The sequence below is a fragment of the Aotus nancymaae genome, unplaced genomic scaffold (genome assembly GCF_030222135.1).
Source record: "Aotus nancymaae isolate 86718 unplaced genomic scaffold, 86718_ANA_hifiasm-v0.15.2.pri h1tg000088l, whole genome shotgun sequence".
Taxonomy (NCBI): Eukaryota; Metazoa; Chordata; class Mammalia; order Primates; family Aotidae; genus Aotus; species Aotus nancymaae.
The window spans coordinates 6257956-6274413 of NW_026988503.1; the positions used below are offsets into that span (position 1 = coordinate 6257956).

General features: G+C 34.0%; 1 protein-coding gene across 6 annotated transcripts in view; it reads right to left on the reverse strand.

The window, feature by feature from the left end:
• Positions 1 to 16458, reverse strand: part of PCDH9 (protocadherin 9) — a 926664-nt gene that overhangs the window by 335870 nt on the left and 574336 nt on the right. For 3 of the 6 annotated variants that reach the window (XM_012442855.2, XM_012442853.2, XM_012442854.2), the window contains one exon: positions 27 to 102. In XM_012442855.2, coding sequence (XP_012298278.1) covers positions 27 to 102 — 76 coding nt within the window. Of the gene's footprint in view, positions 1 to 26; positions 229 to 16458 lie in introns of all 6 variants that reach the window. The other 3 variants (XM_012442852.2, XM_012442850.2, XM_012442851.2) reach the window with 1 other exon arrangement.

Here is a 16458-nt window from a genome sequence, read left to right on the forward strand (position 1 = left end):
CAATCAACATTTTGAAGGTGACTCACCAGAGTTGGGGTCAGAGTTGCCATCTGCTTCGGTCCTCTTGTCCGGAGAGGCCTGGTCGTAGAATTCGTCCTGTGGCTGAACCAGAGGAAGAGGGTGTGAGATCAGGGTTCCACTACCCACCGGCTCGTGGTCTCCTAGACCACTGTCACTGCAGCTTTCCTGGGAGCCATCAGGGAGGTGAAACGTAACACGGCGCTGCGACTACAAAGAAGACCACAGGACATGCTGATTAACACTCCTCCCAAATAAAACAGGCCTAGTGGAACACAAAATCAAAAAACTTTCAACAAGTGACACAATGTAAAAGCAAAATAAACAAAACTAGGAACAAAGCTAAGAACAAGTATTCATTTTTTGCCATTTACTATGTAATGTCCAACCAGCAAAATACCAAAAAGAATTTCAATCTTGTATAATTCAAGACCTTAAAACTAAAGTTAGGGCTTTGAAAAGTGTAACAAGAAAGGCAAAACAAAACTAAACAAAACTTACACTAGTTGACAAAGTTACAGAAAAAAAATTAAATAAGATGAAATATGCAAATATGCTTTTGATAAATATAAATAAATACTTAGAAAATGTAACATTTCATTTCTTTTGAATGACCAGACACTGTACTTACTTGATGCTTTTGGAGTAATTTTTATAATGAATATATCTCCTACACTACTGCCTGCTATTTTTTTTTTTTTTTGAAACACTAATTCACTTCTGTTACCCAGGCTGGAGTACAACGGTGCAATCTCGGCTCACTGCAACCTCCACTTCCCAGGTTTAATCGATTCTCCTGCCTCAGCCCCCTGAGCAAGTGAGATTCAAGTAACCCGCCACCATGCCCAGCTAATTTTTTCTATTTTTAGTAGAGACGGGGTTTCACCATGTTGGCCAGGCTGATATTGAACTCCTGACACCAGGTGATTCACCTGCCTCAGCCTCCCAAAGCGCTGGGATTACAGGCATGAGCCACTGCACTTGGCCAGTCTACTGTTTTTAAAGGACACGGTGACCATGTGAATGTCCCTAAAACAATATTGGAATAATTAATTAAAATTATTATTTGAAGAGTCTCAGGGTCTACTGACTGAGCTAGCTGTGCTAAAATTATTATTTTAAATAACCAAGTTCTATGCAATTGGTATTGGCATACATAAAAAGAAAACTTTATTTTAAAAGAGATTAAATTAGAAATTATTCTTGCCCATTGGCCTAGATGTCATACTAGTCTTTGGCTAGGCTGGTAGTAGAATAGAATATCGTAGCTGAAAGGTATTTGGAATATCCCTTTGGCAGCTATTTGCCCAATGTCACTCTCTGATGTGACCTAAAGTATATATATGGTTGCTGCAATAAATTGTAATGTTTACAAAAAAAAGTTATTTCATAAAAAATAAAAAAAAAATTTAATGTTTCTCTCAGCACAGATTGGTTTAGTTCTTTTGGAAAAAGCACTTGTAGCTGCTGTGATCTCTGAGAATATTTATAATTATGTAGGGTGGAGATTTAGTCCTGAGGGAATTATATGAGAGTAGTACATTTGCACGATTTGAATAAACCAAATTTTCATTCTGCTTAGCAGCCAAAAGACCTTTAAATATCATGCCACATGTGACGACTTTAATTAGGAATTAATAAAATGATGAATGTATATATTAAAAAATATATAATATACAATTATATAATATATTATAATCATTTTCTAGTACCTAAAATTTTCAAGAGACAATTTATAGATTGTATCCATTTCAAAGAAAAATGATTGCAGTTAGAAACAAAATGGTATAGATAGGTATAGTGAAACTCTATAAATGTGTACTGATAGACTGATAACAGAACGGAGCCTATTTCCTGTGAATCACTGGTTCAAATCCAGCTCAGAGTCATAATGGAGTAAGATGATATCACTTTACTGCTGTTCAATGATCTGTGTGAAATGAGTTGATAGTTCAGTACATTTTCAATGAACTGATGCCAACATCACATAAACTATAATCACAAATGGTACTAATTGCCACTGTAGCACATTTCACCTTCATGCACATGTATCTCAAGAACATCATTCCCTTCTCAAAGATTTTGAAATGTGCCTAGGTGAGTGCTATAGAAAAGGCAAGCTAAGTTGAATATTAATATCTGAAATGTATTTCTTCCTGGATAAGAAAGATCATGCTACCATGCTTACTGATTGTGGTGTTTACTCTCTTATATATATAGTAACTCTTCAGGGAATGCCAATAACACAAATATTTGCCATTCATGTTTCAATATGCCGTCAACCTATCAATATCCTTTTGTGATAAAGACTGTACTAGGAGCCACACTGCTTATTATGGACAACTGTCAAACATAGCTTTTACAGTAATTGATCTACTAAAAGGTTCATAGATTTTAATATCTCTTTGGTGTTATCTCTCGAAGAATCCCTTTTAACTCTGGTGAGTAAAAAGAAGCCAAGACATAAGACAAAAGCAATGAAACAGATGGTTCTTGAAACTTTATAAAGCATTTCTGGATGTCTTTTAAACCATTAAGAAGTATATGTTTCATAGACAGAAGTAAAAAAGAAAAAATACATCTGTGATATTTTTAAATGTAATTAACACTGTTTTAAGGTAATTATTTCTTTCTCATAATAAATGTTCAAATATGCACCACGAGTTATACCTTAATCCTGAAGTTCTTGCAGGTGGGCCTTGAAACAATTTTTTATTGAGCATCTACTATATACCTGGTACAATTATTACACTGAAAAGAAAAAGAAAAACCTTGTTTTCCAAAACTATTTCAAATATAGCTTATTAGAGTCTGTCTCACATACACTATACTATATTTCTTTAACACTTTACAAGTGAGAATAAGAAAAATGTAAATTTAGTATGAATGATTCACATTGAGACACTGTAAATTGGAGTGATATCATGTTTAACTATGGAGACTTATGAAAATCTTTCTGAACTACTTTGACTCAAAGACATTTAAGTCTTCATTCACAGAATTGTGTATAATTTATCAGTCTGATGGGAGGGAGAGTGATGACGTATACGAATTAAGAATCTGTACATGGCTATTATAGTATGAAGCAAATTGATGAAACAATCCATCTTTAATTTATCATAATAATGGTTGATGCATGCAAAAGAATGTCTGAACTATCAAGGCAGATGTAAGGAGAGGATCTGAATAAATTGAAATGCAGAAAAACAAGAACCAATAAGGTGTAGGAAACAAGGATTTTTGGTGTGTTTAGGGGCTCATTAGTACTTGTTCAGGTTAAACTGCAGAGCACCAATTTAAAAAGAAGCCAGAACCAGACCTCACGGCTGTTGAATGAGTTACTGGCTTTGAGAAATGAAAAATAATACCTGCTGGTGGAATTGTTGTATTGCTAAAAATAGTGGTCCTGGTATGTAATACTTGACACATAGGAGACGGTCAATAAAAAGTAGTTATAATTATTAAATTTAAAACTACATTTTTTAACCTTATGGTCTGCCAAAGTTTGGCTGGTTTTAAAGATGTGATTTCCTCATCCCAGAAAAAAAATGTATTGTTCTTTCACAAGAGAAATATGTGATTCAAAGAATTTGGCATGCCTCACAATGCACCCTATTGATCTTGTCAACTCAGGGCCTTCTCTGAGGTGAAGCAGCTCTTAGTGTGTGATGGGAAAGAGTAAAAACCGGAAATATACATTTTCTCCTTGGAGGAAGTGAAGACTTGCCCATTAGGCTTCCAAGAAATCCATAATGTTATATTCAGAGGAAAAAGAGTTTACTTACTGCCTTGGAAAATTTTGCATCTTGATTCATCTTTATGGAAATAAGCTCTGTCTGAGTTACAAATGTAGTCAAATCTTGACTGGCTGAAGTGGGACAAAACATATTATAAAGAGACGTCTTTAGCCTCTCCAGAGCTGGGCACTTACATTTTGTTTACCTAAATCTATTTCTTACCCATTCAATTTTCTCCCATGGGAAACATTTTTATTATTATTGCCTCTGTCTGGTTAATGGTATGCATGTCATATTTGTTTACCTGATTTATCATTCACAGGTTAGACCCAGATTCCTGGCTGCCTTGAGAAAGAATGAGATGAGTCTACTAAGGAGTCTACACTTTATTTTCTTTCAAGACTGCCACTGTGAATTCTGATTAGGCAAAGTTTATATCAGAGGTTCTACTCTACACAATTAATAGTGCCATGTGTTCATACATGTGTACATGTATTGTGTACATGTGTACAGGATCCTGCAAGTCAGAAGGTGTCATACATGTGTTCAGGATCCTGCAAGCCAGAAGGTGACACACTGGTTGGGTTTGAGAAACACCACCAAGAACCTCTACAATATTCTTTTTTCTTGCAGCTTACAAGAAAAGCAAAAGAAGAAACATTCAAGATGCCTAAAGAAGATGTATGTGTCCTGCACTGAGCATTGTTCTTGAAGAATCACTGAAAGAATGAGTCACCTAAGAAAACCCAATCATTGCTTGAATGTTTCTCTTATGTGCTTCTTACTGGCATAGAATAACATTCACCAGTGAATGACTCACATTCAAGCCTACTATTTCAGTCTTATAAATCTAGAGGAATCCCTATGCTTAAGGATTTGGTGGCAAATCTCATTGTTTCTTTGCATAAAATAGTCTAAAGGTAAGAAAACTATAAAATGTCTAATAAATGACTAATAAGTTATGTGATATCCTATAATTAAAGATTATACAATACTTACAGTTATGTCAATTAATATGTATTGGCATAGAAAATATTTATAATCTACTGTTAAAGATAAAAATCAGGTTAGTAAATATTTTGCTAAATTCAATTGTGTTTTTGTTAATGTGTATTTATGTGTCAATCTGCATAAGCTAATTTCTAACCATGCATATACCAAGCGTTCAAAGTAGTATTGTCCAATCATGTGATTATGATATTCAAAAATGTTATTATAGTGACGACACTGAAATGTCCACACATTATCATTGTAATAATAAAATATATCCCAATTTTTACTTGTTTATCTTGATCACTTATAGAAAATTGAGCTTAATCCAAAAGAACAGAAACATTCGATATACGGTATATGGGTTTTCCCTTGAGCTAAGGAATACCAAACAATTTTCTGATCCCTTCTCTGTTATTCTAACCTCTATTCTTCATTTTCTTTACCTAGTTTTTAATCATTGCAATTAAAGATCCCAAGATCCTTGCCTTCTGAAGTAACACAATAACAACATGAATCTAGCACTAAGCCAGTTATTACAAAGTAAACCAATTATCTAATTAATGACTGACATTTAAAATAATAATTGTCTAATGTAATGTTATACATTGATATTATGAAAATAGAAAAAAACAGTTATTTGTAATTGTTTAAATATGATTTTTATCTATAGAGAATTGTTTAAATATCTTCTCATGGAAATATTATACTTAATTTTGATTTAGTTCCCTTGCCAACCTTAAGAAATAATAGGTCATTTATTTATCTAACATTCTAACTATATATCTACATATCTATCTATACACAGAGACACATCCCTGCCAGAAAATATTTATGATGAAGTAAAATATAAAAGCATGGGAAAGTTTTATATTCAAACATGTTTTTGCTTTATCTCTGAATAAATGCAATAAATATTTCACTTTCCCTTATTTGAAATATTTTCATATATATATATATATATTCTCAAAGTAGTAAAGGAAATCATTCCAAAGAGGGTTAAAAAATACAGAGACTAGAAACTTCATTTTAATACAACTATTTCTTATAATTAGTCACTAGAAATATTTTGAACTTTCTTATTTTTATAAGAACACATTTTAATTGTGATTTATAAATAACTGTTGTAAAGATAGCCTATGGTAACTTCCTTAATAGCTTCTTACCATCTAAAATCAATGCAGGCACACAGTTGCTCTTAATAAAATCCAAAACTCATCGCGGTTTAGAAAGTAAAGTAAATGGGACCCAAAAAACAATCTATGATTATGGCCTAATTTGCTGTTACTCTATTTGTAGACTCAACTTAAGGGTAGCAAATATTAATAAACACATGTACTTCATTCATGTTTGAAAGACGAGTATCAAATGTTAAGAAAAGGTTTCTGAATTTCTGATTTATGTAAATTACTAGTACCTATGTATGCTTATTGTCAAGAATAATAAATAGTTTTGAAGGATAAAATTATAAAGCACTTTTCTAGTGTTGATAAATAAAATATTTGTGACCTCAGAATTTTTTTATGAGTCATTTTATCATTTGTAACTCCTAAATAGAGTTTATTTTCTATGCTGTTTATTGTAAGTACTTATGTTAAAATGGCTCTACTAAAGTAGAAATCACATCCTTTTTTGAACGGGAAATTGTTTAGAAATTTAATTTTCTGTTTTAGTCTGTTACACTTTTTTAGACAAGGAAATAAGGTAAAATGACTTGTCTATATAGGTTGCACTGCGAGAACCAAATGAAAAACTACAGTTTCTGATTTCCAATATAAAAATATTAGCATTGCTCATTCATCTCTTCACTTAACAAATAATTCCTGAGTACCAACTATATACTAGATACTATTCTAGCTCCTATTACTACAATGGTGAACAAGACAAATAACACTATATTTCACAAGTTTTTAAATAATATCATATTCTAAAAAGTAGAATTTCATTAAGCTCTTCGCCTTCAGTTCTGAGGATTGTTTTGACCAGAAGCTGTGTCACCTTTTCAATAATGTCATTCTCTTCTAATTCTTGCAAACTATGCAGACTTAGGCAAGGTCAGTGCGTGAATGGGAGACTTTCACTGTATTAATCAGCAAAAACCCAGGTAGGAAAACAAGGCAAGGGGAGTGTATTCTGAGTTTATGCCAAAACAATCTGCAGATCTGTTGCCAGCCATAAATTAAAATTTACTGCCAATTTGTAAAAATAAAAAAATAAAAGGGATAGAAAAGTATCAAAGACTACTAGAGTAATTCTGGATTTGGATACAGAATAACTGTTAATTTTGCATGTCTTAATGGACAATGTTTTTTCATCTAGGTAGTTAGGAAATGTTAACAACCTCAAATAAGGATTGATGAAATCAAAACTAGCAAGTCTTTATGAGGAACATATACACATGACATGTTATGAGCTTACAATAAATATTTGTTTACTGAATGAAGATGAGTTCACTGGAATTGATGTAGGAAATCTAAAGGGGACAGAGTAGAAACGCAATATTATTATCCATCCTTCAATGTGATTTCTCACGGGAAAAGTCCCCTGTCTCCTCTGCAAGAACTTTTAAGAGTCCTGCCCTGTTTTATAAGTAGCAAAACGAAACATGATAACATTCCACTTCAGCCTTTCCTTCTTTCCTCTTTCAATTTTCACATTTTGGAATATTTGGAAACAAATGGGAAGGTTCAGTTTGTGTTTGAGAAAAATATGCAACAACTTCACTGATCCTATTTGATAAATGTGAAGGTGTCAGCAATTTTAAAATGAATTTTTTTGATTCCCAGTCTTATGCATGTCATATAAAGAAGAAATTGGGCGCAGATGATAACTGGCCATTTCAAGTCAAGCAGTATTTTCAGAGGAAATGGGGGAATCTGTCTGCACTGTACTTACTGCTCTTTTATCCAGTTTGCTGTCGGCTGCTAAGCAACTGCTTCGTTTGAGGATAGAGCTGTCAGCTTTCCTTCTAACTTACTACTTAACTGCATGCTTAGTTTTGGAGACTGTTTTCATGTGTGTGGAAAACTCACATGGACTTAAACTTGGCCTGTTTGATTTGTAAATATCTTATTGTGAAATGCGTTCCTCAGACTAAAGATCTGTATTTTTTCTGGGATTTGTAAAGTGCATCAACTATCTCTTAGGACTCCCCGTGGTAACAGGACTTACAGTAATGTCATACGGTAATATACAGTATACTGTAATTTGACTTTTATTTCTTGTGATTTCAGTATCATCTGAGATAAAGTTAAATGGCATTTATCATGTGAAAAAACAATTGGTAGCTTTAAGAAACTTGAGAGAAAAGTATACTCTGTACTCCTTTTGGGTGTAGTCTTGGTGCTTGAATTTAAACATTAGAAACAAACATAAAACAAGAAACTCTCCTCTACATCTTTTTCCCCTGTAGGACATTAGAGAAAAAAAAGGTTCTGATCTACTTTCCTTTATGGTTTGGGGACATCACCCCACCCTTATAAGCCTCCTCAGGGGTTCAAAGCAAGCAGAGAGGATTAAAAATTGTCTGCATTGTTTGTGATTTTCTTCCCATATTCTTATTTAGTTCCTGCTATCAGAAACATCCTCAACCTATTTCTCATTGCCCAGTAGGAATTCAGTACTTTATCTGAGCATATGAAATATCAAATGACTACATTAAACAGGAGCAGCTGTTCCTGAATCTGCAAGCAGAATTTTGCATCCATAAATGATATGTACAGAAATACGGAGGAAAAATACCAACAAGAGTCCTTTCCAATTTAGTTTTCTCAAACAAATATATCCAAGTGGCAAAGTAAGTTACCCCTGGTACATATACAAAATCAAGGTACATGATGGTTGTAGCAATTTAATTAGAAATTACATTAAATTATCACTATTATTAGATAACTATATAGATGTCAAAGATACAACATATGGTCTTAGAAAAAGGAGGCTTTACTTTGGATAACAATGTGTCACTACAAAATGTATGATAAACCTTCTTTCAGTATTGATAGCAAAAATGGAATCTGATTCAATGTCTACTATTTAAGAATTTGTCTCAGCTCCCTGTAGCAGAATTTACAAAAGAAGTAATGGGAGTCACCCTAGCATTCCTCTTATTAATAATTCTCCATACAAAAAAGACTTGTAAAGCCAAAGTAGACCATATTTTTAAGGTAAGTTGCAGCTTTTAGGACATAGCCCCACTTTCATACTATAATTAACCTCAGACCATGGCCACTTGATTGGAAAAAGTTTAAATAGGCGTGTGCACACACACACACACACAAACACACGCAAACATGCTTTAAATTTTCTTCACATATTACTGAAAAGGGAAAAGATTGTAATTAACAAGTAAGAATGAAAACTAGTAATTCAAGCCTGTAGAGGACAGAAAATGTTATTCCAAGTTAGAGAATGAAGCACAAATAGAGGGGTTGAAGAAGTGATCTCTGTAGAAGTCTCTGAGAAGTACTATTACTGTACAATAAGGCTGTTTAAAAAATGCTCATGAAGGATTGCTAATTTGCACCTAAAATGTAGTATAATCTGTTTCAACTGATCTTGTGTCACACACTGAAGTTTGATTTCATGTATTTAACTTTGGATCTTATTTTTGCTGTATAAAAAAGAACATTAAAACTCTTTTTAAAAGTAGTGAAGGAGTAAGAACTTCTTTGCAGTAGTCCTAGATCATGTAATGGATATCTAGCACTGACAGATCATAGATTATGATTAATTCTGAGCCATCAGTCACACCTTTTTCAGCAAAAAAAGAAAAATGGCAATGGGAATGATGTCCCTGTAGCATAGCTTTCTAGTCTATGATTCAAGGAGGCAGCCACATAAGTATTAATTAGCATAGGATCCACAAAAGCAAGAGTCATGTTAAAGAACTTAATCCTCTTCAGTAGGTTAATGGGAGGATTAATTTGTATGGAGAAAGTGCAAGGTCGTGCATGGTCTAAAAAATGTAGCTAAAGATCTTAATTACACTTGCAGGGTATGGAAATATGTGCATATAAGAACAAAACATAACAATAACAGTATTGACAAATTACTGCATTCTCTCCTCCAGGCTCTACTAAAAGCAAGACATGTATTTGAGAAAAGTTTTTCAGAATTGAGGAGAGAGGGGAAACAATAGATATGGAAGGGACTGCCTCTAGCCATACAGAACACACAAAAAAGCACCCTTTGAATTTCATCTTAAATCTTAGACTCATTAATAAATGATATGAAGGGACAGATAGGTGATGGATGGACAGATAGATATAGTTAGTTAAATAGACAGAAATATTGATATGGATTGACTATACAATGCGTGTCTGTATTACTACCAAATAAAAAAAAGTTACAAAAAATTCATTTATTTCTTCTTAGTAGTGGTATTGTGAAAAATGTTTGATTGTGAAGGGCAAGCATTTTCTAACTGGCCTTCTTTTAGTTCTCTCAAAGGGTGTCAATAAAGATGTTGTTTGCAGTTGAAATATTTTGATTAGAAATGTATAATATTCAAGCCCTATTTCTTTACTTCCAGTTATGTAAGGAACAAAATAAAGATATTTTTAAGATATACATAAAATGTATATATACATTTGTGAGCATATGTATACGCATCTATATGTGTGTGTGTGTGTGTGTGTGTGTGTGTGTAATGAAACTGATGCACAAACACCAATACAAATATGCTATATGTATCTTAAAATGTGGAATTCTATTTTTAGACAGTAAAATTGTCAAACACATTGGAGATCTTTACTTATTAATGTTGAAAACAAAATGCAAACTTCATTAATTGAATCTGGGAAATCCAAAATTAATGAAAATAAATTCTGATATATGTCATAGTCCCCAAAAAAACCTTTTTGGCTATGTTCAGTGCCGTGTAACATATAGCCTGACCAGGTAACAAAAAATTACTCCTTTAGAAATATTTCACTGAGTGTGGAATTTATCATATGCAATTGTGGTTATAAGATGAGAAAAACACATTCTGAATTAACAGAAATCTTATAAAGTATCTATTCTCATCTTCATTAGGTACTTAATGATCCATACGTAGCAGTAACACCACTCAATTTTTAAAGTTTTCAAACTTTGTAGTTTTGAATTGTTTTGAGACCTTGTATATTACATTACACAGTCTCAAGGTGTCAACACTTTGCCTTTCATGACCTGATTTTATTTTTTTGAAACAGCTAAAACACATTAGTAGTAGTGAATAGTATTTTTAAAAGAATAAATTATAAAATAAAAATGGCACATTTTCTCCAGTAGCTTATAAATTATATTTGAGGACCATTACAAAAGGGGAATTGCAAAATATTTTGAAAAATCACTATATTAAGTGTAGCTATGAATGAGGGCAAATTTGAAGGACAGCACTCATTTAAATGCATAATTTCTGTTCTTTAAATAAAGATCAGTCTCTATTCTGATCTTACATGCAGAAATGTTCTTTGTGGATCATAAATTTAGTAATAATAGTAAAGGCAGTATGGTAAGAGAGAATGAGATCAATAGTGATGGACTTCATACGGGGTTTTGAATCACAGAAATCTGAGAAAAAGCTTATGAAACAAGTTTCCAACACATATATTGAAAAGTAACATTTAGATGTGGAAATAATATCAAGATATTTTAGAAGTTTTAATAAGCATTAATCAGTAGATTGAGAAATGCTGATGTCCTGATAAGCTGGAGGAAAATATGTTTCAAGCCTCTCCTGCTTTGAAAACTGTAATATGTAACTACCTACTCTACTCTGCTAGAATCAGAGCCCTTATAATGATCTTAAGAAAACAGAGAAACTAAACCAGTTGGAATAAACATGAATAAGATTTTATATCTCTTTTCTCCTGGGTAGAAAAGTCTTTGTTCTGAACAGTCGAAGTAGCTGGACTTCATTTCTTTTTTAATCCACCTATTATTTCAGACAGTCACTGTGACTTTGAGCCTGATATTTGAAACAAAAATCACTCCTACATTTCAGCGATAACCGCTACTTGCCCTATGGCTTTTTAGTCTGTCCTTTGAAAATATTACCGAGTCACCTATCCCAGTTATTTGTGCACTAGGGATAATTTGTTTCCTCTGAATATAAATATAAAATTCAAACGTATGTTAAGAACTTCTATATGTCAAAAGCTTCTATAAGTTTAGGTAGCTTCTGTAAAATATCGAATTGTACTAAAAAATGTAGTTACTTTCAAGCATTACATCCTAAATGTGGAAACAGCAATCTAGAAGATAAAGATCCCAAAATATTAGCAATATGTTTTTTGAAGATAAAAAAATAAACACTAGTAAGTTCACTTGACTCTAAGATCTAAACAATGTACACAGAAATGCCTTCTTATTTTTGTCTATGGTAGAAAGGAAAAGATAGTTTCAAAATAAAGCATGTACAAAATTTCCCATACCAGAGGGGAGCTTGCTGTCTAATATAATTTGGCCTATGCATTGTAATTTAAGAACAATAAGACAGCCTGCAATTTGAAAAAAATACATTAAATTTTTCTAAAGTTTACACATAGGCTCATAAAAATCAGAAATAAATTATTCTATGTGTATTATGTTAAAAATGATGAACAAATTGTTAGTCTGAAATGACTTTTTCAGTGAAATAATTGTAGCCAACAATTGCTTAAACATGTGTATTCAAATAAAATGGAGGATAAATACAATGAAATATTTAAAATAAACATTTCAATATCTAGGGTATGAAAAAACATTAAAACACAGTGAATTGATAAATACAATGAAATATTTAAAATAAACATTTCATTATCTAGGGTATGAAAAAACATTAAAACACAGTGAATTAACACTAACATAAACTATGGATTTTATTAATAAAAAATGCATCAAGACTGGTTCATCATATGTAATAGATGCCACACTAATGTAAAATGTTAATCTTAGGGAAAACTGTGTTCAAGAAGACAGTATATTTAAGAATTCTTTGTAGTTTGAGCACAATTTTTTCTGTAAAGCTAAAACCGCCCTAAAAATAGTCTTTAAAAAAAAAATTAGACAGAAAGAGGAAGGAGACAAATTTTGTAGTGAAAATCAGAGGCTTTGGGCAATTCTCAAAGAATTTAAATGATAGCACTGTTCTATGTTATGTTAAATCTTTTTTCTATTGAGCCTGTGTGTGTGGATGTGTGTGTTAGTGATATAAATAAGTATGTATCATCATTCTTACAGTTAGCCCTGAATGGGCCATTTTACATCAGTCATGAAGGCTCTATATTTATATAATTACATGTATATTTTTAAAAAGAACTACTGCTTTCACAAATCTGTAATTGTAGTCCTCAATTGTCTTGGCTTCTATTTTTTAATTTTTTAAAAACTGTATAAACTTTAAAGTTTCTACATAAAATGGCCATTGAAAATATTTGATAATGATTTAAACAAATACTTATACTTCTAGAGACAGACATATTTCACAGTGTAAACTTCAATGAAGATGAAATGAAATGCTCCTCATATAAGAAAATAATTCTGATCTAGTTCATGTCCTGGTCTGACAGAGGGAAGAAGATAGATGCCGGCACTTTGAGAATTAAGAAATCACCTTTCCTGGAATAGATCATAGAGCTTACTGTCTGTAGAAGGCATCTTATCTTAGGTTTCACCAGCTGACAAAGCACACAGCGAATGCAGTTCAGACATCTTGTTTTATCACTGACTTTTCATAGATATGAAAATCTAGAAGAGTTTCATCAGAGTTGCAGTTTGGGTGATAACCAATCAAACACAGCAGCTAAGCAATATTAGTTACTAAGAAACTCTGATAGAAAAAAAAGTTATTTTAGTTCAAAAGTGTGATCTTACGACCCCTTCCTCCTCCCCATCACCCCATACATATAATCTCCCCTAATGTTTGTAGGTCAAAACTGGTAGAAGAAAAATTACAATCATAGTGTTTCTGGTAAAAGCAGGAGTTGATCAATGATTTGAAATACAAATCTATTTTAGCAACATTGTTTTAAAACTTCCAGTCTATTCTCCTTACTAATTTCATTACTAGTTTCCAAACTGCATGTAAGAGACATTCATATTAACAAAATAGAGTAAAAGGGAAAATAATCTGTAAGTCCTTTCAAAACTGATATTTTGGAAACTAAAATATCCAAAGAATTTGTAAACGTGGAAAATGCCTGCTAAAATAGAAGGATACAAGATATATTTGTAGATGTGGAGAGCATACTCTAGGATAGAAGAGCTTAGGAAAAGTTGAGACTCCCTAGATCTCTTTAGTCAGCTATTCAACAAAAATGTTTATCACCTACTTTCTATCAGAGAACCTGTTAGAAAGGAGATTTCTATCAATCAAGAATGGTACAGTCTCTCCATTCATAAGGCTTATAAAACAGTAAATGAAATAGACTAGAACAAGTAGTTACAAAGGAAATAGGTATTATGTAGAAGAAATTCAAGCTACGATAGAAATAAGTAATAGAAAGACCCAACCTATACAGGGAAGTCTTCCAATAAGGGATATAGCAGGATATGAAGGGCCACTTGGCTTACACTGGGAGGCTACAATTCATAGTCCCACTAGCTTATAATTCTATGTAAAACAATGAAACAGTAACTCTACAAAAGCAGCCTCTTGTCAGCTTTGTTTGCATTCCTGTATAGAACACAAACTCTGTATTGCCCAAATAAAACTAACATGAAAGATTCTGGATGTTACTGAACCATGTTTCCCAAAGCTTCTGAAGTTCTCTTGATTTTTACTCTGTCCATCTAAATACATTAACATGAACATGGATGAAGTGATGTTCACCTTTTCAGGATTGAATTATTAAGTCACAATAATGCTGGGTGCTTAATAATGGCACACGATACATTCTCCATTGTTTCTTTTAGGATTTCTTAGGATAGCTGGCATTTTCACTGTATTTTCTGAAATTATTATCAAAATCATACATTAAGAAAATTATGACCAACCCTAGTTAGAAATCGATATTTCTCAAAGGCAGGGGCATGTCTTACTTGAATTGATATATCTAGGACCTCACATCATGCTTAGCACATGACAGGCACTCAAAATATGTGTTGAATGAAAATATACAACCATGTATGTACATAACCACAAAACTATCTTTTCCTTAATGTCAGTAAAATGATGTTTCCTTAATGTCAGTAAAAGAACTGACTTGACTTCATTTTCTTTTAACATGAAAAACATGTTACTTATCTGCTCAGAAAAAAAATACTGAAAAGAGGTGCACCAAGATGGCTGAATAGAAGCCTCCAGTAATCATCTTCTACACAGAACAACACATTGAATAACTATCCACACAAAAAAGTACCTTCATAAGAACCAGAAGTCAGATGATTGATCACAGTAGCTGGTTTTAACTTTATATCATTGAAAGAGGCATCGAAGAGGGTAGAAAGAAAGTCTTAACTTGCAAATATCACCCGTCTTCCAGGCCTTGGCAATGGCTTTGTGGTGTGGAGACAGACTGTGTACACTTGGGGGAGGGAGAGCACAGTGATTGGGAGACTTTGCATTGGAACTCCATGCTGCCCTGTCACAGTGGAAAGCAACACCGGGCAGAACTCAGCCAGTGCCCATGGCGAGAACATTTAGACCAGCCCTAGCCAGAGGGGAATCAGCTATCCCAGCGGTCAGGTGTGAGTTTCAGCAAGCCTTGCCACCAAGACCTAAAGTGCTCTAGAGTACTGAATAAACTGGAAAGGCAGTTTAGACCCCAAGGACTGCAATTCCTAACCAAATTTGGGTATTATTCTGGGCTTGAAGCCAGTGGACAGAAGCAGCATGTGACTTATTGAGACACCAGCCAGGCCTGCTAAGGGAGTGCTTGCACTATCCTCCCCAACCCCAGGCTGTGTGGCTTGTGGCTCCAGGAGAGACCCCTTCCTTCCCCTTGAGGTGAGGAGAGGGAAGAGTAAAGAGGACTTTGTCTTGCAGCTTGCTTACAAGCTCAACCATAGTTGTATAGAGTACCAGGCAGAGTCTCGAGGCCCCTAATCCACACCCTAGCTAGCAGATAACATTTCTAGATACTTCCTGGCCCAAAAGGAAAACTGCTGCTTTGAAGGGAAGGACCTAATCCTGGCAAGATTAATCACCGGCTGACTAAAGAGCCCTTGGGTCCTGAATAATTATCAGTGGTAGCCAGGCAACACTCGCCATGGACCTTGGGTGAAACTCAGAGATGTGTTGGCTTCAGGTGTGACCCAGCACATTTCTAGCTGTGGTGGCTATGGGAGAGAACTCCTTCTGCTTGAGAAGGTGAGAGAGAAGAGTAAAAGGGGCTTTGTCTGGCAACTTAGGTACCGCCTCAACCACAGTAAGAGAAAACAGCAGGTGGGTTCTTGGGGTCTCTGATTTCAGGCATTGGCTCTTAGGCAGCATTTCTCTACCTGCCCTGGGCTAGAGGGCAGGTAGTGCCTTGAAGGGAGTGTCCCATACCAACCAGCATTCACCAGCTGCTGACTGAAGAGCCCTTGGGCCTTGAGTGAACATCAGTGGTAGGCAGGCAGTATTTGCTGTGGGCCTGGGTAAGTGATGGCCATGGGGAGAAACTCTACTGGTTGTGGAAAGGAGAAGAAAGAGTGGGAAAAACTAGTCTTTTGGCTTGGAAGCCAGCTCACCCACAGTAAAATAGTGCAACAGATAGATTCCTAAGGTTTTCAATTCCAGGCCCTGGCTCCCAGACGGCATCTCTGAATC